This window comes from Falco biarmicus, chromosome 9 (genome assembly GCF_023638135.1).
Source record: "Falco biarmicus isolate bFalBia1 chromosome 9, bFalBia1.pri, whole genome shotgun sequence".
Classification (NCBI taxonomy): domain Eukaryota; kingdom Metazoa; phylum Chordata; class Aves; order Falconiformes; family Falconidae; genus Falco; species Falco biarmicus.
Window position 1 is genome coordinate 45,654,720 of NC_079296.1, and position 27,169 is coordinate 45,681,888.

The 27,169-nt window shown below is 38.3% G+C and overlaps 1 protein-coding gene across 1 annotated transcript in view; it reads left to right on the plus strand.

The window, feature by feature from the left end:
* The first annotated feature begins 4,685 nt into the window (after window positions 1–4,685).
* The window catches only part of RASGEF1A (RasGEF domain family member 1A), a 54,148-nt gene continuing 31,664 nt past the window's right edge, over window positions 4,686–27,169 (plus strand). The window contains exon 1 of the mRNA XM_056351116.1: window positions 4,686–4,871. Within this exon, the coding sequence (XP_056207091.1) occupies window positions 4,854–4,871 (18 nt within the window). The 5' untranslated portion in view covers window positions 4,686–4,853. The remainder of the gene's footprint in view (window positions 4,872–27,169) is intronic.

Below are 27,169 nucleotides of genomic sequence, written 5' to 3' on the forward strand. Positions count from 1 at the left end.
AAGACATGTCTTTTGTTCAACAGTGCTCTTACGGCTTTCTTGGGAAGGAAAGAAATTAAACTAAGAAATTAGTGCTTCTAATTCTAAGCCTGCAGCATATATAGGGGGTTTATATTAGGAAAAAAAACCAACTGTCTTATTCAACAGTATTATTCAACTTACTGTCCAACAATAAACAGCACTTAACACTTAAAAACTATAGTGGGGGAATTATGTTAGTATTATCATAATATCTCCACAAGCAAGATGCAGCAGAAGACACATCACTGCTGTATTCTCTAATGCCAAGTATATATTCTCCAATACCAAATTCTGCAAAACTACCCCACAAAATTCAGTGATTTCTTTGGGATTTTATTATCTTTTTGGGTTTTTTCCTCTAAACCACTGTATACAAGTAATTGGGTTGATGATGGGAAAAAAAAAAAAACCACACATGAGAAGTTTTTAGTCCCACAGTAGTTTCCCCACTTCTCCAAAAATAAACATCCTATTATGTTTTTACACTTTCTGTAGGTTCCACTACATAAAATGTTGAGGGGGATGGGGGTTTCCACTTCACATACAGAGTGGTAGATTGCAGCAGCAGCGCTAGCAGGAAGCTGCTCCTTTTACAAAAAGGGAAGCTGGCTGCCTGCAGGTTTTCTGAAGTCACAGCCTAGCCTAGCCCTATATGGGCACATCCACCTTCCGCCACCACCAAGCCCATTCAGTCTTTTCAAGTGTGACATGTGGTTACAAGAAGCAGAATAAAAAGTGACGGAGTAAGTGTTGATTGCACCCATGCGTATGCCTAACCCATAGTGCAGCAGCTACAAAAGGTCACATCTTGCTAATGCTGAAGGTCAAGACAAACTGCCGGGTAACTGCACGTGGATCACATTTAGGCTATGGCACTAAAAGGCTTTCTCTGATTCTCAGGAGAGATGATGTGTGTCCCACTGTAGACTTATTTGCCATCCTCACAAGTAGGCAGAGAAGCAAAAGGAGATGCCCTGCAATGGGAAATCTGTACCTTTGGCATTAGAGCACTTTAGGCTTTACTGCAAAGAAGAAATCCTTATAAAAAAGCTGCATAAACATAGCTGGCTTCCCAGTAACCGTGTTTACCAATAATACCATCTAAATACAATTATATGCCTCTACTGTGTTACGTTCTGATGGCATCTGCAACAGAGCTTGGAAGGCCTGCCAGAAGGTCTTTGAATTATAAATAGAAAAGTCATCTTCACCCTCAAAGTCATTGGAGAAGCTCTCCTAAATCATGAACACGGTTATTGATTTTAAAAACAAACAAAAAAAGCAAACAACCACTCAAAAGTCCAAATAACACCACCTTCAAACAAAACAATATTTTCACTTCAGTTCCATGCAAAATCTGCAGCTGTTAGCATGGAAGTGAAGCAGCATTTCTTCACTGATATTAACACGGAAAAACTTTCTGTCCTATAAAAGTAACAACGTACATCCAACTCAAAACTGCTTTTCATGTTTCTTCTTACCTCTTCTGTTTCCTTCTGTTTCTATAATGAAAATCAAAGAAATTATATTTTGCTTTGAAAATAGACAGTTACTTTGATTGAAAGTAACCCATAGGTTAATTGAGACCACAGGAGCCCTAGAAGATTTTTAAAAGTTGGTTTAAACCAAGAGACAGACCAAGCACTAACTGAAAAACAGATTCATTGGTGACACTGAATCCCTTTGGAAAGTTCAGACTTGAAGGTACAAGCATATGAAGATTTTAGTCCTTAAATCCTTATGGCCAGGAAGTCATTATCGCCCTCATAACTGACTGTTAACCTGCTTGGTGTAAACTATTACAAAATATTTATACATTTAGCCACATACCAATTTTTTGTGCAAATAGGAGTTATTTTTTAGTCTGATTTTCAAGGGAAACAAGCTTTGTGTGCTTATTCCACTTGTCTGTCAAGCTCCTCCAATATTTAATTCCAGTGAGGAATTCAAATCTGAAAAAGGTAGAGGTTTTGGTGCTAAAGAAATACCTGCTCAGAGAAGAACGACTCAGGTTAGTGCCATCACTGAAGGAAAAGAGCTTCAGCTATAACAGAACTGTGGGGCTGGCACCAGCCAGCACACTCATAGCTCTCTTTTAATTTCATATTTAGGGGAAAAAAGAAGCCTTGAAATTACGAACACCTGCACCCAACTCAGTGGCACTAATCGCAACATAAAGTTCAGCTTAGTAATGCAGCAACAGTAAATTTTCTGTCGGAAAAAAAAATAATGAAAAACCCCAAGGACTACTAAAAGCCTGTGAGAGTGTTTTGAAGGTCTGTGGTGAATTATCTCTGTATTAATCATAACTACAGTGTGTCTTGAAACAGCTCAAACCTGGATCCTCTTCAACACTTTTTATCTTAGGTGTCAACAGAATGGTTGCCAGTTTCTCTATATTCTTTATTTTTATGTCACATTTAAGACAGTTTAGTAGGTATTAAACATTTAAGTTTAATGATTTATCCATCATTTGGGTGAGATATAAATGTGCTGTCACTTTCCTTTATACTACCATAATACTCTCAAGAAGAAAAGAAAATGTATTATTCTTTTATCACCATAACTGCACTAAGGAAAAAAAATTCTAAATTCCAAGGCTTTTGTTAAACTGTTTTCAGCACGCAGTTTAATACCCGGTCAATTTAGCAACGCAAAAAATGTTGATATCTTACTAGATATTGCTTCTTAATGACTTTTACAAAACTACTGTCATTGGGGGACTGGGGTGGGGTGCTTAACCTTTCCAACTCCTTTCCCATTGCCCTTGTACCTAGTATTTAAAATTCTGCCTTTTTCCCCTTTTTATAATACTGTAATTTGTGCTATTTTTGCCTTCTTATGACCCTCCCCTCTCTAAAACTATGCACGTCAAATTTTATTCTGATACTATAATGCATTTTCAGTGGAAAATAACAGTGTGTTCTGAATAGTAATCCATTGCACCCCTCATTTTAAGGGGAAGGAGGCAAGACACATGACAAAAATCATAGAGTGAAATAGCTGGAAGTCCACCCACTGGGAAAGGCTGGATGGCAGAACCACTGGGTAATGCTGCTGTAAAGAAATGCAAAGTAAGTATTATTTTACTTTTTATGATTCTTATGGGAAAGTTTCTTTTTTATTTGAAAGCACTGATGTAGGATAATTTATAGTTAGAGATTTACATTGTTCAGAAATCATACTGAGCAGCCTTAGACTTGAATAAAACTTAGTTCAGACATTAGAAGACTCTGTAAGCACGTGTGGAAATGCAGGAAAAGACAATGAACAGTGGCAACAGTTCATCTTAAAATTCAATATTTTTGATATTTGCTTTCAAAACCCTCTTACTCTCCCCCCCCCCCAAAAAAAAAAACCACACACCATCCTTTCCCTCCATTACTTCAGAGAAATCTCTGATTAAAGAACTCATTATGTGCTCCTCAGTCATCTACTTCTCAGACCTCACCTAAAAAGACACATCACTTATAAAAGCCAAGTCCTTCCTATCCTTTACTATTGTTCATTTTGGGTGCCATGCCCCATGCAAGAACAAATTAGATGTATTCCACTAACCTCTTCCAAATGTATTTTACTAGCGGATAATCACATCCATGTCGTGTTACCTTCCTTTTCTAAACTATTCCTCCACATTTCCGCTCTGAAAATGCCAGCTCCATTTCCATAAACATACGCGATTGCTTTTTGCAACCCCCTTTATGCTTTTCTTCATTACCTTTGCCAATTGCCTAGTTTCCCTAGTCTCCTTTTTCTACATCCTTATTTAAATTTCTGTATTTTTATAGAAAACCCAATATAAAAATCACCTCACCACTGCCACGCTGTCTTCATTAACTACAAACTAACATTACCTACATGGAAAATTCCTTTTGCTTTTTCCTTATTTGCCTCTCTTAGAAGATTTCACACTGTAGACATATATGGAATAGAGAGAATTCTTTCTTCCTTATTATTTTATTTATTGAGGATATAATACCACTTGGGAAACCAATTCAGGTTTCCAACCAGAATACGTCTAGTATTTTTGCTGTATGATTTAACTGAGCTTCTGAAGAATGTTTGGTATACTGTGGACATTACTGTGCAAAAAACAAGTACAAAGAATGGTTTAATGAAAACTGACCTTTAAAAAAAAGAAGCTACAAGCTAAATTCCAGCATGTTGGTTCCTTGCTGTCAGATTTTCATAGAAAACATTGTAAACAATTTCCAGGTGACTTTGTAGGAATTTTATATTAAATATATATATATATATATATATAATCAAATTAAGACATTTGAGAGATGCTCGTCTAAAAATCATACCAAATCAAAACCAGAATTTTGGAGAAATTTTAGCAGCAGTGCTAAATGCTAAAAAAGATTATTAAAGATATAAAAGATTTAAAAAGATTATTAAAAAATGCTAAAAGCTTTAGCCAGTTAGAAATGTCCAAAACCTACTTCCTTTCCTTTGCAATATCTGTACACTGGTCTTAACTAGCATGTCAATTCCTATAACCCTATATGTAGAGAAAACAGCAAAACAGCCTTGGTTTCGCTGTAGCTCAAGGAGTGGAAGTTCCCAGTCCCCACCCGGCAGCTCAGCACATGACACCTACGTAGTGGAAGGCTGAGACTCAGAATTTCCTCTTGTGCACTACCTTCCGCAGTACTTTCAGTTTTTCTGGGGTATAATTGTAGCGGAAAACACAGGGCTCACCACAGTCCACAGCACGCTTCGCCTGAACGTAGACGTGTAAGAGGAGGTGTGAAGCAGCTCTTCGCTTCCACAGCAGCACAAAGCAGGGACGCACTCCAGCGTGCAGGGTGCCCCAGCTGTGAGAAGACATGATCCTTGAGACCTCGGTAAGTTCTGCACAGTGCTGTGCCCTGTTCCCATGCGCTACTTGTGGTTTAGGAGGCATATATGCCTCTGGGCAAACTACAGCGAGAGCATCTCTCTGCTAGGTATTGCTACTGCAGTGATGGCACAGTTCAGCCATCAAGAGACATCTAGCCATGCATGGTTCAGTCAAAGTAATTTAATACTACATTACAGAGAAAGCACATCTAAAAGTATGATGCAGTTTATAAATTCACTGTTTATTCCATGTTTTATGTCATACTTGGATCGTATATAATGAATTGGTACCATTCACAAAGAAGATTACGTGGTGGTGGCTTTATATAATGCTGTTGTGGAGAAATGGAAACAGGCTGATATTTCATGTTATTTTGGTACGCATTTTTTTTTTTCCCTCTTGGATGGAATACTAGAAGAGACACACATCGATTTGAATGAATATTCACCACGTAAGTTGGTTTCAGTATTGTGCAGTCAGGTTTAAAGTGATTGCAGTACACCAAGAAGCCCTAAACACAGTTAACTCTCCAGGGATGTTTGAATTTGGGGTCAGCCCATCCCAGACTCAGGTGGTGCTCCCCTCGACATCAATAATCATGTTGCAGATATTTGAGTCAAAGGTCAGTATTTTGTCTCAAAGATTTTGTTCTCGGTCCCCTTTCCTCCAAGTTAATTAAACAAGCAAAGAGTAAGAACACTGAAATGTCCAGAGCAACAGGGCATTTGAATTGCAACATACACCTTCTGTTAGCTTACTCAACAGAATAAAAAAATGTTTTCTGTAAGCTTGAAAAAACAGCAGGATCTGGTATATTACAAATAAAAACAATTACAATGTGAGAACTCTTGTTTTCAGAAACATGGGATTTGCCATCTCCAGGAAATGTGGTTCAGGTGTGTTTTCAGTACAGCTTCTGCTAGATCAAAAAAGCTGTCCTGGTACTTTACAGAGAAATTAATGTTTTTGCTGCAGCAAATAAGATCCAATCCCACACTGAATTTCTCAGTCTGGTGAATTTAGGCTTTAAGTAGATTGTTAGGGACCTGATGCACATAAGCCATGCAATCCCTTGAGAAACAATTTTCAAATTAACTAATAAGATATTGCACTGCTTACAGCTTATTAGAAAGAAACAGTGAGCAGCAACAGCACATAGCCACTATGCCTGGGATTTAAAAGTTGGATTTAGCTGTCAGGTTCATAATTCTTACTGCATTGGTTATGTAAAGGAGTAGGTGAGAGGAGGGTTTAGTTTCATATTAAGGAAAGTAAAAAGGCCCTACAGAATGTAATTGCAGGATTAATAAAAAGTATAAGGCATCTTTGCCCCGCTATTTACATATCAAGGCAATTTATGGAAATCCTCATAAATAAAACTTTAAGAATTGAAAATGAAATTCAGAAAAAAATTGCTCTTAAATTACAAGCAATATAATTTTTTATATTAAAATATTATGAGTAGAGAAGAAACTGGTAATTTTTCACAAGATAATGTAAAGGTTATCTCCCCAAGGAGAAGGAGTAAGATACAAGAGCTTCTTGACCAACGTTGATAGTTAGGATAGTAACATCTCTGCAAGTTTCCAATATTGAAATGATAGTGAGGATTTCTATGCACGAAAACATTTTGATAGTAATTACCACTCATCCTGATGTGGAAAGTAAAGGCTAAAGCGGCAGAGCAAGCAAATGCCTTGAGAGTAACCTGGTAGAGGTAGCATCTCGGTATGTGGAGAACACTTCAGAAGAGAGAAACTACAAAGACAACAGATAAGTCAAAACATGAATGGTCTCAATGATCTCAGCTGGGGAGAGAAACTAGAGTGATTAGAACTAAGCACAGAGACTGTTGAGTTTGGTAATGATATCTGCAATCCTGAGCGCAGAAGATGAAGTTATCATAAAAATAATCTTTAGCAAAGCTGCCATCTCAAAACTAGTATAGCACAAAAATTTGAGATTGCACACCAGAATGGAACAGTGAAGACTACCAAGATAGCAGCTAAATTTAGGACCAAGTACTAAAGGAGCAAAGTACAGGACAGAAGAAGTAAAAGTCATTTATTTTAGTCTCATAGGAATGTCATGTACTGGTGAAACAGGTGATCTAGTTATATGTGATTGCAAAAAGTGGCAATTCAAAATAAAATACAGAACCATTACAGAGGACTGAAGTGAAAGTGCTTTGCTTGGAATAATATCTAAAGCCAGTGACTACTGCTTTCCAGCTTCTGAAACCGGTTTCAGAATCTTCCCACTCTAACAGAAAAAGGTACCATCTCTTTTAATATAGATGACATTAGAGGAGCCGAAAAATGTAACAAAGTGCATAAACGGTTCACTTGAAAATGAAGGTTATTAAAGTAACTCTGTTTGATGTATAAGTAAGGACCTCTAGTTTCAACCTTTAACTGCAATTGCCATGGAGTTAGATTACTCTTCGTCACACAGCTAACCTTGCACAAGCCCTTGCACAACTTCTCTTCTATCCTAAGTAGACAGCTCAAACTCACTGTCACATCCCATTAGGAGCACAGCTGATAAAATGTTCTGGGATTCCAAGGTGACATATCCTCTTAGGTTACGTTTGTCACAATATTGATTAGATTAGGTCTGAAGCCCTTCTTTGGCCTGCTACCGACCCATCACATCTCCTGGGAAATTCTGCAGAGTAGGAAACAAAATTGAAAATGACTGGCACAATAGAGATGTTCAAGATGGTTATAGCTCATGGGACTCACATAGATGTGACAAGTGCTGATTTTTGCTAACTATGCATCCTAATCCATTAATCCCAAACTTGACAACTAAATATTATATTATCTTCTTCACAGTAGTTAGCCTTTAGGAGCTTCGTAACACGAAAATAACACATCAAATACTTTTATTTGTTTCACTGGAGTAAGTAACAGCATGGTCAAAGTACCACCTAGCCCATCTTACCCACCAAAAATTTAGAGTAAATAAAAAAGCGGGTAGGTTTGCTCCTTGTGGAGCCTCTATCAATTGTCTTCTGTGGTATGTTTGGGTTTAGATATTACACTCATGCAGAATAGCTGATGATGTTACAATTCAGAGAACTGTGTAACTGAGCTGTATGGCATTCAGCTAATTGTAGCATTCAATAGCTAAAGACCCCTATACCTGTTCTTACACTTTCAACAGGCTTTACTTATTGGCATTAAACACTTCTGCCGTAATACATGCCCTTCACTGGTGCAGCTTTTCTGTGTCACAGAACTGACAGTTCTGAAGGCACAAAGGATTACTCTGAGTTTCTAAGTATGCGTTTTTTTAGACAGAATGGAGGCTAGAAATTCCCCACCCACCCATTTTAAGTATAAGGTCATTTTTTTTTTTTCTTTCACACATGGGCTACTCTACAAATACCATCAGCAGGCACATTTGATCTACAAGGAGCCTGAGCAATAAGTTCAGTAATGTCACTCATTTTCCGTACGCCTTTACCTCCCACATACAACTCCCACTCCTCTGACAGTACCAAAACTATAGTTTGATTCTTCCTTTCTGCCAAGCATTCCCTCCTCCTCCTTATCTTCACACAGCTTTGGAAAATACAACAGCTACGCAATTAGCATCCTATAAGTAAAATAAACATTCCTATTTGCCATAGGGAAATTGTACTACATCTGTCACACTCAGTAACACCACCTGAGACAAGATGACACACTCTGTGATAGCCTAGGAACCACAAGCTCTCATAAAACATGAGCTTCCACATTAGTTTTTTTGCATGTTTTCAAGGATACAGCAACATGAAGCAGAACAAGAATTGTGTATTTCATTCCAGTTTGGCATAATAGAGCACTAGATCCTGTATTTACTTTATTTCACTGGGAGTAGAAAAAAAATGTATCAAGAAAAAAAAAAGAAAGAAAAAAGAAACCTAGGATTTTCTTCTATATAAATGTTATTACTGTTATAAACGATAACAATTAAAACAATTGTATTTGGGGTTCAATCAATTTAGGTTGAGAAACAATAAGCACAAACAGCGCTGGGTGGGCGGAGAACTCAATTAGTTCCACCACACGCACACCTGAGTCCTAAAAGCAGCATCTTTTATCCCTGGATCTTGACCAATCTCTTCTAGCCGGACGTTCGTCCTGCTCTTTCCCCACTGGGTCGTTAGGGTACGCCTTCTCCTCCTATTGGCTCTCCTTTGGCGTGCTTTTTCAAATCTCAAGGTCTTTGTCTCCTTTGGCGGGCCTTCTCCGGCATGGTTTCGGGCCTTCCCTGGTGTGGTTTCGCTTTCCTTATCTCCTTTGGAGGGCTTTTCCAAGCCTCGATTGCCTCAGGGGAAGGGGAAGCCATCACATTGTCTTAAAGGAGAACCACACATGCCCACTCACCACAACTGTGATACAGGTCCCAGATTTACACAGGGTACAACAATTACACCTATCACAGTACATTCTATTTTTGACATGAATCATGACTGCGTTTATCACATTACCTATATGTAACTATGAAAATGCATATTCCAAGTTGCTACACTTTGATCCTTTTCACAACTGCTGAACTTTTCTTCAAAATTAAGTCCAAGAGCTCCTTTCACCTTGTTCTTAAATAAGTCACGCTTCTTTTCACACAGAAAAAAAGGAGTAGAATTTCTTTTAATATAATCCTAGCGTTTTGGTTTTGGTTTTTAAGAAACTTATTGTATATTACTGCAAGATTCAACAGGGTAATTAACATTCCATTGAAAAAGACTTTAAAAATGAAAGGGGAGCAAGGGAAGAACAATAACTGATTATGGAGTCAGTTTTATTAAACTTGCCTTAAATACACTCTAGGATACTTACGTTGAAAGAGATTCACCTATCTATAGCGATAAAGATTACTCCAAGCTTCAAGAAGCTCAAACAATGTATCTTCATGCTTTACAGAATCTCTTCTGTAGGTTATTACCCTGCAGACTTCAATTAAGATTGAATAACAGCCTTTACACCCAAAACCTATGGTTTGCACCTTGAGAACGTGAAAGAGCTGATGATCTTAGGATTGCTCAAGAATAGGAGATTGGGGTTTTTTATACTCTAAGGGCTGAAAAATCTGCAGGGGGAGGTTTCAGCCAGAATTAGAAGATCTTTTCCTTGGAATGGTAGACATCGTCTCCCAGAGAAAAATATCTAAAAGGTCCTTTCCTGGATTTCAAACAATATTCTCTAGTGGGTTACATCCATGCCCTTGCTCATAGCAACATTAAAATAAAAGTGGTACAAGAGCTGCACCCCTCAACACATTATAAAATAAGAAAATCCTGAGCACAGGCCAAAAGGGAAAAAAATTATTGTTCCTCAATATAATGTTCAACTGAAAAATTAAATAAGCAATTTAGTTGCACACAAATATTTTGGTTTTAAACACAGCCATTTATTTTCAACCAGAATAGATCGCACAAATCTAGAAGGACATTTGCCTTGGAACTCTGTGTTCATATTAACATGAACCTTTCCTTCTTCCTCTAAGAAAGTAATATGCAGTACCCACTTGTGGAGAAAATAACTTTTGACAAGTTTTAAATAGCTTTAATGCTTTAAGGTCAAAGATTACTGCACACCTTGCTCGGTCTTGCCCCACTACTTTGTTTCTATCTCTTCATCCTCTTCTCTGCATTCCCCCTTCCAGGTACTAACTTTCCCAGCTCATCCACATCTCCCAGTGTCCCCCCAGCACATACCTGCTCTCTGCCTTGTTCCCTTCTCCGTACTAATCTGGTGATGTGGCCCAGCTGTCCTTTGTAGCATTCTTAATTACATTCCTCTCCTATCAATTGCTGGCCTCTTCATTACCACTGCTGGGTTTCATTACCAGGAGTAGGATTTATTCCCATTCCCTGCTTCCCTTCACCCCCCCATCATCTTCTGGTCTAAACAAAGAGACATGTTAGACCCACACACACAAGCCTTCAAGAATCTCCAGCTCTGTCACCTGGTGGTTTGTAACTCAGAAAGAAGAAACATTGGCTGAAGGTTAAGAGTTCTTGTACTAGATAGATCACAGATTGCAACAGAAACAGACTTGACATAGCTGATTTTGTTTGATGGTTTCTAATGTCTCTTTCCACTACAACAGCAGAAAGCTAAGGCATCCTAACGCTGGCTCTCAGCTGCATGAGTTTGGTACTTTGCAAACTTCAGAAGGAGGTCACAAAAAGAAGGTGGCAATGCAAAAAGCAATCTCATTCTTTTGGATTACGCATTGCTTGCTTGTGCTGGGGCGCTTTCCTCTCCCCAGTGACTCTTTCAGCCAGAGCCTAAGGTATAAATGTGTCCCCTGCCTGCACTCCCTTCTCACCTGCAGAGAAAGAGCTTGCCAGACAAATTTGAAGAGTACTGTAGAGCAGGTAAAAAGAGGTGTACAGGAACCCACTTCTTTGAAATTTCTGACATTTTGGAGGATGAAAGAAGTTTGAAATCTCCAGGGCTCCAGCCTCACAGGCACTAAAAAAACCAACCAAACAAACAAACAAACAAAAAACCCATGAAAAAAACACCACTACAAAAAAAAAAATCCTGGAAAGAAACAGAAGAAAAACTGCCTATCTCTGTATTTAGGAGTTAAATATATTTAAGTCCCTTGAGGAAGGAAATAGGTTAGGAAACTGACAGTGAAAAATAACAGATTGAAAATAAGTCTGATTTTCTGGTAGAAGTTGTAATTCTTTTTTTTAAAATGAGAAACAGTTCTTACAAAGAAATAACCTGCAGAAGCAACACCGATACAATTTAGCCACCAAAGGGCAAAAAGTTAGGAAAATACAGGCTAGGAATAGTCTGGCCAAAATTTCATTTGCTTTCAGGGACTGTACATGTTTATCATCAGCAATAGGCATCCCATTACAGCTTTTGCCACCAAGCAATAACAGAAAGGAATGTTACTTCTTTTTTTTTTTTTAATCCAAGTCATAGACTGTCTTACAACACAGAGTAACTGAATCCTAAAGCTGGTACTGTAAGCTGCTCAGTAATACACACAACCGTTTTAGCCAAACTGGATTTTTGAGAATAAACTAGAACAGCCGTTAACACCTTGAGGTGTAGCATTATTTACCTCATGTGCAGATGATGTCTGCAGAGGTAACACTGAATAACATCTGCTGCTAGCTTTGATATCATTTGAAATGAGAAGAGTAAGTCTGCACTACCTGTAGAGAAGGACCTGTAGAGAAGGGAGATGGGCAAGTTAGGACAGCAAAGCAGCAGCCAAAGCTGAGGTGGGGTACAACCAGACCCCATTTATCTCTGATTGTGCCCAGGTCCCTGGGAGCCACAGAGACTATGGACAAATTAGAGCAATTGTCCAGTTTCTCTGACTTGTGCTACGGGGCATCTGTACGTGTTTCAGGACTACAAAACAGATGGCATAGTGAAAGCTTCTACATTCTAACCAGAATCTAGTTTGGACACATTATTTTATATTACCTTCTGCCACATCTTTTGACCTTGCTTTTGCCACAGAAAAAAAAAAAAAAAAAAAAAAAAAAAAAAAAAGCTTTGAAAACAGTGTTTGCATACTTAAATGAGAGAAGGAACTGGTATCCCCTTACATTTTTCATTTCTGAAGGTCTTAAGGGAGGACTGAGGGTGCAGAGAAAATAAATAGCTTAAGTTTAAAGAATGGACTGTAAGCAACTAAAAGCTTTGCCTCTTGCAGAACTACAGTCAGTGTGATTAATGGTTCAGGAATTATATTAAAGTGCAATAGCTTTCCCTGTAGACTGGTGATACTCAGGAGAAAAGAGTCTCTGCTTTGAATGAGAACATGAAATTTGATTTGCGTATTCTAGAATAATAAATAATAATCTCTTAATTTAGATAGATCTCTTTACAAAAGCATCATCATCTTCCTGTTTTGATCACATATTAAACAAGAAAAAAGGAAATAAAGAAGTCAGGCTGAGTGCATGAAAGGGGAGAACCTGCATGAAGCAGTCCTCGCTTGCAATTAATAACAACAAATTGACGGGCATTACAACTGCTCAGCACCTTCCAGTATCGTCACTCAGACCTGTGCTGTAGGAGTTGTACACACTGCTAACAGCTCCTTTCTTAAAGGCTATTTGTGCTAAAGCAAACTTGTCAGCAGACTGAGTAAAGCAGGATTTAGAGCTTCAGTCACTGCTGGGCAAAGACAACACCTCAGATGCTGTTGGGGTTGCGAGTTCACCCTAACTCCTTGGTACTTTCTCACCATTCAGACCAAGCAACAATAATCAAGCATTTGACGGCTGACCTTGATTTTAAGGGAACAGACTCTAGCAAGCTACTGCCTTGTTAAAGGATCCAGAAAATTCCATAAAAATGAAGGCTAAATACAGACTACACACGCGCGTGGATGCGAATCAGCACTAGATCAGTGCTCCAGGCGGAGATGCCCTCTCCAGGCTCTCCCCCTCACCCAGGCTTGGTACGACTGGCTCTTCCCAAAGGCTGCCTTTCCCATTCTGTTCCCATGACAGCAAGCTCCTATTTCACCACAAGTTTAGCAACTCTTTTCTGCACCATAGTCACCGATTAATGCCCTGACCCTTGACTCATTAACCTCAGCAATAACAAAACAGAAGGCAAAGGCTCACACAGCCCCAAATTTTAAATTGGTTTAAGGACAGACCTTCCTGTGTGGCAACGCTGGATTTGCAGAGTTGTTTGTGTGAATAAACACAGGCCTTCTTTACCCTCTTTAGCCTTTTCTGAAATCTAGTAGCAATATAAAAGTAAATAGGTAACTGTTCCAACACAACCTTAAATAATTCAGAGGACCACATTCTTTGCCTACCTGAAAATCCAGAGCAACCCACGTAACAGTAAACAAGCTTTTAATCGATTCTAAAACAGTAAGGATATAGAAGATAGATGACAGTATGATTTAATTTAGTTTCTATTGGGCAGAATTTAAAAGAGCTTGAACACTCCTCTCAGAAAACTGAAATAGGAGCACAAGTTTTAAATAAACTTCTTCTGGGCACAGCTGCAGAGAACAGTTCATGATCAGCAGTCCTTGAAATATTCTCATGCCATTTGCCGTGGGTGCAGCACAGTTTTAATCACTGCAAGGAGCTTCAGCTATGCCTAGGAGTTTTGTTTTTCACAGTGAGCCTAACTGGAAAAACCCTGAAAAAAAAGAAGGTCATTGCACCACAGGGGCTTGAACGATTGCTGTGCTTTACAGAGGGGGAAGATCAAACAAGGCTGCAAACTGGAAGTCAAATGCTCAGATGAAACCTGGGGCTTGGGAAGAAGGTGGCAACTGGTGAAAGGTCCAGGCCACCCCAGCTCTCCTTCCAGCCCCACGATTCATCTAGTGCGTGACCCAGGCCAGCTACTTCCACGTCTGCCTTGCTCAGCTTCTCCACATGCAAAACCGCAACACCGGGAGGCCAGGGACTGCCGCCCTGATGCCTCTCTGCTGCCTTGCTTTGGCACAGCTGCACGATGGGGCCTCAAGGTACTCCTGCAAGTGCACGTGCACGCACACAAATCAGTTGGTGATAGGCGTGTTGTGAGAATTAACCCAGAGTTTCAGTGCTTGTTTGAAGTACAAGGGAACACTAGCTACATTTCAAAGCAATGCTAGAGCCAAGCAACAAGAAAGGAGGAGGTTTGTGCTTTAAAAGCTTTGATTTCTTAATTTTTCAAAGGGCAGGGAGTAGCAAGCAGGACTGCGATGCTGCACAGCTGGCTGGGAAGCGCTGTGGCGCAAGGCTGGGCAGGGAGGCTGAGCTCCCCAGGCAGGCAAGAGGAGCACACCAGCCACCCCAGGAGCCTGGTTACAGGAGCAGTCGGGGGGCACACCCTGAGCACAGTCCTGGCAAGCAGCAGCTCCGCTCCCTTCCCTGGTTAGAAATGATGGCGAGGCAAGAAATGTTCGCTAGCACAAAAACAAGCCCCGAGAGCAAAAGCAAATACTTCCCCTCTGCTGCGTAGGCAGCTACGGAACGTGCCAGCAGGCACTGCCGCTGAACAGCTGGAAGAGTAGGCACAGGCAGGAGCACAAATATGTAGCCTTAAGGATATTCACCACTGACACCAGGCACAATTGATCGGCTGTTCGTGTGCCAGTGACTGAGTCACAACAAACTGGCACGCTGGTAGATTTTATAGTCGCTTGCTGCAGTGACGTGCTTTGCAATGCACCAGCATCTGAATTTACTGCTACATTACTACTGACCTCCACTTCATCTCTATATTCTGATCCAATTATTTTCAACTCTCAATTAAGTTACTTTAGGCATGGGGAAAAAAAACCCAACACTGGAAAGGGAGAAGATGGAAACATAGTTGGTCATGCCTACAATCTTACAGCTGTATCTGTGATTCTAATCACAAAGCATTCTTTTACATGATTGCCAGGGAGAGAAAGCTACTGCCAGCACTTCATACCCTGGTTTTGAGCACTCACAATATCTATTTAAATTAGCAAGCAATCAGCACCCACAGCAATTAACATCACATACACGGCACTCCAGTTGTGCATTCTCTAGTCATTCTTTTCTCCCATAGAAATCTTTATTGCACAGGGCTTGTTTTGACAAGTTATGTCTTTTTTATTCAAGAATTCTAGGTACTTTTCACTCAGATTTTCAGTTTCATTTAGTCACTATATCCTCAAGGTGTACGTACTATAAACATAAAATAATAAACAGCTCAAACACCAAAAAATTATTTCCTCTTTCTTATGTATTATGACTTTTTCTCCCAATTCCACCAGGGAAATTAACAGAAATTTTTTCACTGTCAGTTATGCCTTAGTAGAAAAAGGTAACTCCTGAAGCGGAATGGATCTAAAGACCAACAGAAGTCTAAATTTGACCAATTTAGTCTGAATTTTGACAATAACCGTTGCATATTTTAATGAGAACTGAAACTGCCTGGTGTCAAAGATACTATCAAAACCAAAACCAGTGCTCAGCTACATTGAATCTATAAAGCATGAATTTCTTATCAATTCCTATTCCTTTTCAATTCACATTCCCACACACAAAACATTTTCCCCCTATACTTGTAACAAGCAAAGTCATTTATATTTACATATGTGATCATAGCAGGAGCGCTACCAAACATCGGTCCCTAGACCAAAGTATTACATGTGACACCATCCATAGAATAACAACTGGATACTTATTCTGTGCCAGCTTGGGAGCCATCCAGTAGAAGTCATATATGATGTCTTTCTTCACTGGTTTATACTCTCCATTGACAGTAACAATTCCTTTACCATTATAGACATAGCACAGATACAGACAATAAAAATGTTCATTTTTGAAATAATGACAAAGAATGCCTTTCTATTTCTGACAACATGTGGTATGAAAATATACAATACTTGATGTGGTGGGGTGTTGAGATGATATTAATATTTATGATATAGAATTTAGGTTTTGGGTGGGTTTTTTTTTTTTTAAAAAAAAAAAGCTAATAAAATCTCCCAAACCAAGCAGGTATCATGCTAGGTTAATGAGGTTTTCACCAAACCCAAGCTAAGTTTCAGGAGGTAAGGATGATTATTTTAGCATTTTAGGTGATAACATAGTTCGGACAAAGAGAGAGAACAGCAGCTGTTCAGCGGAGCTTTGCATTTGAGTTTCCAGGGCTCGTTCTAACCCCTACAAACTCAAAACAAAACTCAGCTGGTGTGAACCGAAACAAGAGGTTTGAGTGAAAAAACCGAGTGGAAACCTCTGAGCCTAAGAATCAAAACCAATGTTTGGACCTGCACTTAACACACGCCTGCAAGCCTGACACAAATGCTGGTTTTCCTCACATATAATTCTAAGCCCAACTAATTTTTTTCACTGAAACCAAGGTTTTGGGGTCCAGGGAAAGAAGGGAATTAATTTGAAATGGCATCTCCTAATGAGCAAATAAAGCTCAGGAACCTCAGGATCTACTCGTGCAAGAGCAGGAAAATTACCTTTGCATGTTTGGTTTTCAAGAGATGACGGAAAGAAAGAGAGAAATGGAAGTGTGGGTGCAGCCGAGAAATTTGAGAAATGCAAGTTGTGTGGTTCAGGCAGCGCTGAAAGATTTCAGAAGGTGAACAGATTCCTTTCTCATTAATGAAGGGGCCCTGACTCTAGATCCGCTGAACTCACTTCGAGTGGAAGGCTATTCAGCTCTCTCCTTTGATTGAAAGCATGAGCCTGTTACTTACGAGCTCTTGGTAGCTTTCCTTTTAATAGGAAGTTGGGGGAAGGGGGAAGAAGATGGCTGGAGGAGGGGAAGGAAAAGATGGGGTAGCAAAAAACACTGAATGTCAGACTTCAAGGGATTTGCAGGACATGCCTTTGGGAAAAGATTAAAAGCTTACAAGGTAAGCCATGCCTTTCATGGGCTGACTTTTCTTTCCTTGTTGTTCACCAATATGTTAAGAATAAAACTCTGCATCTTCAGTCCACCATTACCCTCCTACTTTCTCATAGACTTACCAAATCATTTATTCTACTAGCCTGGAACTAAAAAAATTGCTGATTTCCAATTTTTTTTTTTCTGGTGGTTATTGGTAGTATTTGAATAATGCTAAAAATATTTAAAAATAAAATCCCAATCATCTTCACTGCTGCAACAGGGAACACGCAGCTTGTTGTTGCAAATTGTACACAGCCATGAGCTCTCGTCGGCCTCTGTGTGGGCTTGAAATGTTCTTTTAGCCCTTTGTGGCTGAAAGCTGAACACAGATGATCACTAAAAGCATATGAAAGATGATGTTGGGACATTTGCCATAACTATATAGGAACACTCCTCAAAGTGATCAGAAGTGTGAACAGATTACTTAGCTCGGGTTTGAGGACTGTATTGCCAGCTAGCTGTTTCTGTTAAAGCTTAACTTTTTCTATTAAAAAAAAAAAATCACCAAAAAACAACAACAACAACCCAACCACAACCCAGATGAAAAATACACTTGAAAGAAATCCACAAATTGCAAATGCCCATGATAAGTACCTGCTTGTAGGTAAAGGGCAACACAGCAACAGTGTGTCTAAGACTTGGCACGTACTTTAAAGGGACAGAATCTAAACTTCTGTTCAAACAATCTGGATATTAGAGCCTTTACTGAATTTGAAGATATTTAAGCATAAAAAAAACTTTTAAAATGTGAAATATCATTATAATTATTATAGCAGCAGACTAAGTGCACTTCCTTTGTAAAGTCAATTGTAAAATACCAAATTTGAAAGACTTGATTGATGGTTTTAAAAGACAGACTATTATTAGTAGTTGAATTAGTATCTAAATCTTTCAAAAACAATGTAGTTACAGCAAATACTTTAAACTCGTTCCTTGTAGCCAAATTTGCTGAAGCAAGAAGGCTTTATCTGTTTCACTGTTTGGAACAATCCACAGCTGTAACTTCTGGGAACGGCTATTTTGTTCCTCAAAGGCAAACTCAGATTCTTTTATTCTACTGTGACATTCCATACAGATTCTCAGACCAGAGTTCACACACCCAACTGAGGGTACAATTTCATTTGTATTCTGAAAAATCAGGCATGAATTTACCTGTAACCTCCCCAGTTAGCACACAGCAGCACACTGACTTGCAGCATCCTCTCAGACAAGACTTTCACATAAAATCCAAACTATTAATTACCAGAACTCTCTGGCCATACAGATGCATGTGTGTTCAGGATACAGCCCAAAGTCTGATAAAACCCAAGATGACACCTAATTTATGCAAATGCAAACAACATCACAGGAAAATTAGAGCTATCGCCCTCAAAACTATGCTTGGGAGCATTTGAGTGTAATGTACTTGTTAAACATCTTTCCTTTTCGGTTTTAAATACTTCATGGTTTCGGAAATCAATTGCAAAAGAACTCATTTTGGTCAAAATATAAAATCAAAGTACTAAAAAGGAATAAACAAACCCACCTAATAATTACTTTCTAAAACTACCTGGCTGCCCAACAGGCACGGTATAAATCATTCTTTGGGAGGGAGAATTTATTTATTGTTTTTTAATCAACATCACTACCATTTATTTATCAACAATATGAAAAGGAAAATTGAAAGGCACAGAAAACAACTGCTATCTATTTATAAAGCAAGAGACTAGCTTTTCCATTATAGGTACTACTCTTGCTTTTGTCTATGGATGCCTGAATCCAGTCCAAACTGTATTTTGCTAGTTTTTACCTGTTGCCAGGATAGATAGATCAACCATTTGCAGTCTGTAAGAACTTCGGTTATCTTCTAAACTGAGTAGAAATCTTGGTAGGAAACTGAAAGAGCATCTTCAAGATAAATCTAAGTGCTACCTACGCGTATTGACTTGGTGCGTAACTTCACTGCTGTAACATTTGGAGTGCTACAATCTCAATCTGGTGGAGCTCCTAGGTGTGTAGAATATTAATAGTCACTTTGATGGAGATAGTATAACCAGACTTAAGAAAAAACATTAACAAAATCTTTTGGGTTTTGCTCTTGCTAGGCATGTTAATGAGACAACTTCTATCTGTGTTTAAAACACAATACACATGCACAATCTGACTTTGAAAGTCAAGTGTATCATCACAATAAGGAGGAAAGGATTATAAGGAAAAACAGTAATAAAAACAGATGAGGCGATTTAGATCAGTAATGAAAACAGTGACTTGTGATTGTAGAAAAAGGCAATATGGCTTATTGCAAATTATACAGTAAAGAACTTCAGTGCTTAACATGTTAATCCAAAAAAAATAGTTTTCATCATTTTATACACTGCAAATCTCTATAAACATACGCTAGTGAAAGGCTGTTTGTAATTGCGTCTAGCTTGCAGGGAGAAAAAGGCACTGTAACATTTGTGAGGTTGCATGAAGGTTTAAACAACTGTAGGTATCATGAGATAGTTGCAAAATTTCATGCAGGAATTAGGCACATGATGTACTTGAACCTGTGCAAGTTTCCTTCATTTGATGTGATCAGATTCAAACCAGCTGAAATGCAAAGCAGCTCCTGCAGCATGCTTTAACCGATCTAACCCCTGCTCTCCTCATCTTCATCAAAGTCTCAGATACTCAGCAACTCTCCTATTCCTGCAGAACAACCCACGTGTCTTACTACATTCTGTTTCTCAAGAAACAGGCGTCATTTCAAGCCATAAGCTTGTTGTGCACCAAAGGCCAATTCCGCAAAGCAGGACCTTGCACACTGCATCCTCCCAAGCAGTACTCAAACCTACCCAGCAAACCCCACTACCTGAAGAACAAGCATCTTCTGACTTTTCCTGCACTCCTCACCAGTGCCACCTGAATTTGGGTTGAGTTTGGAGGGGGAAAAGAGGAAAAAGATACAAGTAGAAGAAAAGAAAATCAAGGGTACCTAGGCTACCTGGAAGTGATGATTTCTGCATAACGGTCTTTCAGCACTTTACCTAAAAACTTGCTGAAGTCACTCAGACAAGTACTGTTGCCTCCAATAAGTTTTGTTCTAAGACCCAGATCTGTGGCATTGGACATGATAACTTATGAAAGACCTTCTGCAAGACCATTATGAATTTATCATCATTTACTTTTGAAAGAAAAATGGGGAATATCACATTATCAATAGCAAAACGGTATCTCCCCACTCTTTAAAACACCTGCATACATATACCACAAGAACAATGCTGAGTGCTGATTTGATGCTCTTTGATGTGTGAACATATAAGACAATTGGAGACATTCCAAATATCTCCAGTTCAAAGTTAGGCCAAAATTAGAAACAGTTATGAATAATGTATTAGATTTTAATAGAAACAGCAATGCTGAGCAGAATAAAGATGAGAGTTTAGCTTAGCTGTGGATACCTGAAACAGGTAAGCAACACTGCTTCCTTAAACAGACAAGCTGGAATTGCACATCCTCCAAAGTTCAATTAACAAAACATATGTCAAAACAGTTTTGTGACAGACTATAAATTGGCCTTTAGATGCAGTTATGATGTTTTCAGGATAATATAGGAAGCCAAAGTTTTTGGTGAAATTTCCTCTAACTTCAACGTGAAGCTTTTTAGGAGAAATAACCGTGTCAAAACCATTGTCATTTGCCATAGTAGCCTAGGACTTGGTTCCTGGTCAAAAGATGTATCTTGGAAGGTTCATTAGCCAACACACTAGCTCAGATCCTCAAAGGGTGCTAAGCAATCAAGCAATCTGTGTCCATTCATTTCAAAAAGCTTTCCAATTTCCTGAAAATATAGCATTTGAATTAAGGAATAAACGACTTGCAGGTAGTCATGCTTCTAGTTGGGTAAGCTGTTCTTGCTTGGATGTCTATGTTACATTCCAGAGAAAGATGTCCAGTGGGTTATATTGCCTTATATTCCTGCAATTCTACTTTACTTTGTGGATTTTGTGGGAAAAAAAAAAAAAAAAACAAACCACCAAACTGATCTCAGAAGATGATCATGATAGTGCAGATCATAAGAACAAGAAGATACATAAGGCTGCTTCTACTTCTTAAGATTTTTTTTGCACTCTTTTCGGAGACCTGTTTTCCGTTACATACCCAATATCTTCCCAGCCCTTTGCCACTGTGTGCAACCTGAAGTAAACCTTTCTGGTTAAGCAATGGCTGGCGCTCAGGGCTCAGTGCCTTGTTATTGACAGTTTTGACAAGGGTAACTGACAGCAGGCCAGAAATCATTTTTCATGGTTTGTGCGTGAAGTTATTTGTATTGTTATTTACAGATGCCGTTGCCAAAATCCTGTTCTGCCTTCCTTCACTGACTTCCGTTGAAGTTTGCTAGTATTTTGCAAACCATAAAAATGAAGTGACTACATTAAACAATACTCTCTAGACTTCTAGTAGCAGTAAACAAGCTTCAGCAGCAACAAAAAATTGTCTCACTCAATAGACTCACTAGGAACTACAAAACAATAGAGCACATATTTCAACAAATACACAGAACATATGTTATAGAAGTTAATTAATGTACTAGCTATTATGAATTATTATCTTTTATGTCATGCAATGCTAAGGCAATTCCAGGCTTTCATTTACTTTAGAAAATAACTACCAATAAAAAGCATTAGCATATATTATGCTTTTCATTTCTTGCTTTAAAATTAAATTCCATTTCCTAGAACCAACTGCTTCATTTGAACAAACCCCTATTTACTTGAAAAAACATGGGTGTAGGGGGGATAGGCATTTGACTTCATCTACCAGGGGCATACAGCAGGATTTTGCTCAATTTGCAACAGAGACATCTGAAATCCCAACACTTGAGTACCTCTGTAATCTCAAATTTCTCCTGCATCACCCAATTTTTATGCCAGTGAAACAGCAGATCCCATAAGAAACAGGGCAGTAGGTACCTTGTGATTTTTCTCCTTTTCTAGACTAGTCTTGCACAAAGTAGAACATAGTAAGACATTTCTCAGCCTACTTAGCGATGCAATGCAGACTGGTGTGTAATCACAGGATAATTTTGTCTGTAATGTTTAATATTATGCTCATTATTGGAACAACATAAAATGATAGAATATAGTGTCTCCAGTTAGGTAGAGAACTCTCCTGGTTAATGTACGTCTATAAAACATTTACGTTGAAAACACACAATAAAGCATTTTTAGATCTCACAGATTTAAATTATGCTAGACTTCATTAATGAATTTGAAAGATAGTTATTTAAATAGCTTAATGCATTTGCAACACTTCATGTCAACCAAGCTGTATTTTTTTTTACTTCAGGATTAGCCAGCCTGATTTCCTTTCAGTTAAATCTATAGCACAACTAACTCCCCGTGGGATGCCTTGTAAATTTAGGATTTCTAGCTCCTCTTTGCTGTGCACATGTTCCGTGGGAGCTGCTAATGACAAAAAAGGAACTTATGTAATGCTCATAAAGAATTGGTCTCCTACACAAGAAAAAAAAGTGAACCTTCTCAAAATTATCCATCAATACTACAATATTATTAAGCCATTACTATTAAATGGCTGCATTTGAGGCAAGGCGCTTTGAAGTTATTTTCCTGCATGTAGATGTTATAAAAATATAAGAGTAGTACCTGATCAAAACTCCTATATAATTAGGAAAGTTAAGGGCATTATGAATAGACTGCCCGGGAAATCTGCCATGACATAGGAGAAAGCTTTTACTTTTAAACCACCAGCTCAAATCTCAGACAGTAGGTAACTGTGTTCAGGATATATACCAGCACTGGGCAGGGGGAAGACATTCACTTTCACTCTTGCTATCCAAAGTAATTGAATTATTTTTGTTATGTGTTTTAATTTATATGTAATATGTGTGTGTATATATAAATAAGCATGAGCATGCATAATCATGCCAGTTTGTTTCGAAAGTTTACAGAGAGAAAACTAAATAACAGAGTTGGCTATATTTTCCTGGACAAGCGAAGGCCACTCTTCTGAACAGCACTTAATAATTCTTCGTTAATTTTTATCGCAGCCTTTTTTACAGATGACTATCCATTTTACAAACCCATCCTATATGTCTCTATAGCTTCTCTCCTCAAATATACCTACATCTGGACCCATTTCTGTGCTGTCTAGCTCCAGAGGAAAAAGGTAGTTAGGAAAGCAGGAAATAGGAAAGGGAAAATAGATTCAACTACAGGAGCACTCTGAATTCTGCAGAGATTACAGACTCCTGAGCTCTAGTTTCAAAAATCCTTTACCAACATGACTTTTTATTTTAGGAAGCTTTGGCATTCCCACACAAACGAAAATAATTTTTATAAAAAAGGTAAACAGAGATAAGCTTTAAAAAAAGTCTCCAAACCTGAGCTACGAGTAAAACTGGCTCTGCTCATTGTAGGCACAGCTTTTCTGCACCCAAGAAGGTAGTCTAAGGGGAAACACAAGTGAGCACCAGAAGGAACAAGCTTCCCCTGGGGAAACAGTATCAGCTTCACATTTCCCACACGTTGGTGCCTGGGGAATCCCCTTCAAATTTCCTAGCTCAGGTGACATCTGTTTCATGCCACTAGAGCAAAGCAAACAGCAGTGGTAAAGTTGAAAACCCAGACACATCAGAACATACCCAACTCTTGAATTCACTATATTTGTTTTATACTGTTTGATTCTTCTTCAGGTGGGAAAGGGAAGAATATTAATTGTAATGGTTAAGTAAAATAAAAATAACCTCCTAAATGATCATTAATATTAGTGCAATTAACTTGAAAAAGGCAGAGAAAAGGACAACAAATTCAATATTTATTATCCTACCGACATCAAAATAACCAAGTTCCAAAAAAAAAAAAAAAAATTCAAATAGAAATTATTGAAACGTGGTATCCTGTGATATAGCTAGGTTTCAGATGAGTGCCAGTCCTAAATGGCAAAGCCAAAGATGTTCAAGGTACACTGTTTTCTCCATCATCAGTTATTTGAATTGTGACTTGATCAATACAGAGCACAGGGAACATGAAAGCTCCAGAGGACACTAAATTCTTTTTTATTTGTAGTTCACTTACATTTATTTCCTTATACAGATATTGTCATAAAGGGCTGGGCTAAAGTAGCTCAATCATGTTAATCCTTTGACTGATTTATGTTTTGCTTTAGCAAAGCAGAAAACTAATTAATTTTTCAGTTAGTTTCAGAAACATACAGGTAACTCACTGACTTGTTGTTGTTACTGTCACCATTTATGCGTATATAGCAGGGAGTTTGTTCACCTGCAGATTAGTCCTCAGCTTAATCCAGTGCAAAGTTGGCTATATACATATAGAGTCATAATATTTAGTGTTTCACGTTCAACAGTTTATGCTTGGTAATCTGAGGCTGTGTCCTAGGATATAAGATAAAACAAATACACATCAGACATCATCCTATATTCTGTCCTACTCAGCATCAACTCAATATACATTTACATTTGTGTATATATATTCATATATTGTATTATTTATACAATTATAGACATACGTGTATATATACAGTACGTGTATGTTGTATAATGTATATACACTTATATACTGTAGATGTAGGCATACAAATGTATATATAACTGTATATATTTTCAATATAAATGTATATACAGTATACATTTGTTTATTCACTCTGTGATACAATGGTGCAAGTCCTTCCCAAGTAGCTCAAACTATGCTGAAACATTGTAGCTGATGGTCTCATCTACACGCACATTTCGAAGTAGGCTTGGAGGCTTATCATCCCTCTGCTCACTACCTCTTGTTATTCATCAAAATGCTTTAAAAAATACATCAATTTTTGAATACTTAATTTGGTGACTCCTCGCTAAAATTAAACCATATTTAACTTCATTTTCTCAACATTCCTCCATATTTTTCGCTCAAGATATTAAGGCTATCATATCTTGATTTCTATTCCAAATACAGTCAGTAGAATTAAACCAACCAGCTGTTAACTGCCCTGTAAACTGAGCAGATTTTAGCCTGCTATAAAACTTTCTTAATAATTGCTGCTGAACTTGGCTGTGTCAGCAAAAAGAATCCAAGCAATAGATGTGTACAGGAACTGAATTACTTGCAGTAATTCAGGTAAGACAGACACATCACAGGTTTAACAAATTTGTTTGTATACTAGTGCAGCTGCAAGTGAGTTACTGCAAATGAGCTCAGCATTTCTCACCATCAGCTGTAAAATAACATTTGTAAAACCAAAGAGATTGAAAACAAGGAGGAAAAAAAAAAAAAGGAAAAAAAAGAAAGAAAGAAAGAAATGGATTCCATCACTGACCTTAATGTATCTTCAAAAATACCTGTGGGAATGCTTAACAATGTTGTTGTCATAGTTTCTGCTAAAGCAAAAAGGTTGACCAGTCAGACTGGCAATTTTGATCTGCTAATTGTGATGCCCTGAGGCTTATAACACTGAAAATAAACCTATTTTTTGTTGAGCTGGTTAAAAGAAATAGCAACCCACGTGCATTTACAAAAATACCATATCAAGAAGATTGACATCAGCAGACACGCAGATTTTTCTTCCCCTGGGCACCAAATTGCTGATGTATGTACATGCTCCCTTCTTGGCATAATTGATTTTCACTTTCTGCAAGGTGGCATATTCTTGGAATAGCTGGTGTCAAAGCAAGCACGAATATGCAAGTGAAGGACACACTAGCGGGGATAAGACCAGAACCCCTTCATCTTGAACCCAGGCTTGAACCCAATTTAAAAGAGTATCGGTTCCTTTTAAATATTCAGCTTAAAAAGACCCTAAATAAAATTAACAAAATGACTGCATATTACATTAACATACCTCTGTTCTTCCACATTATATTCAAAATCAGACTGAATCACAAACATTGAAACTAGCTTTTCAATGATTTTTTTTCTGCCCTTTTTTTGGAAAACAGGACATGAGAAACAGTGAGCAGACTCCATCTCCAGAAACATATAACACGTATAAGAATGGAATGAATCTAAAACTATAGTAGAAGCAGCTGTTTAACTACAGCCTGATTGCCTGAATTGTCATTTATGCATGACAAGTTGTAGCAGTTCCTTTAAGCAGAACAGGCTAAGCCAGTGATCTCTTCCCAAGATCTTTTCATTTCATTCACTCTGACTAGCTCTCCTACACATTTAAATGATCTGAGGTCCTCAGACCCCTGTAAGATGTTACATCATTGATTCAAATGAGGAGTACCCTTTTTATTTCGTTTTTTTTAAATAATAATAATAAAAAAAAAACCAAAAAAAAAACAACCCAGACACACAACACCCAAAGCTAATTTGTCCACAACAATAGAGAATATAATAAGGACATCCACAGTCTACTGCAGTGCTGTTTCCCAACTGGATTACCTTAAATCTTAATTACTAGGCAACATCACTCCTAAAAATTACAGAATTCTGTGACCAAATTATCCATGAAAATCAGGAACAAATCTGACTACAAGTGAACTTCAGGCAGCTGTGCCAAAAAAAACCCATTAAAATCTCAGTCGCTAACTAACAGCCACACACCAGTATCATAGGCAACTTGTGTCAGATTATGCTAAATCTCTTATTTTGGCAAAGACACAAAAACCTGAGGATTAGCACCACATCCTCTCTAAATCCTGGGGAAGGGCTTTCCCTTCAATCCAAGGGGGAGCTACAGTACTGAACATCAGTGAAAAATCAGTTTCACACTGCTCAGCAGTTATCATCAGTGGTGTCAGAGGGCTGACCACATGCCAGTGAAAACATAGCTTGCTCCAGAGATACGTAACGGAATTTTCACAAGTAATTCTCCCTTTCAGGTAGAACTGAAAACAGACATAGTGGTGAACCACATCTTAAGTCGTTCTTGTATTTTCAGCTTGGTTTGCTCTGAAAATTGCTGGATATCTCAGTGGTAGACCTGGTCAAGACCTCAT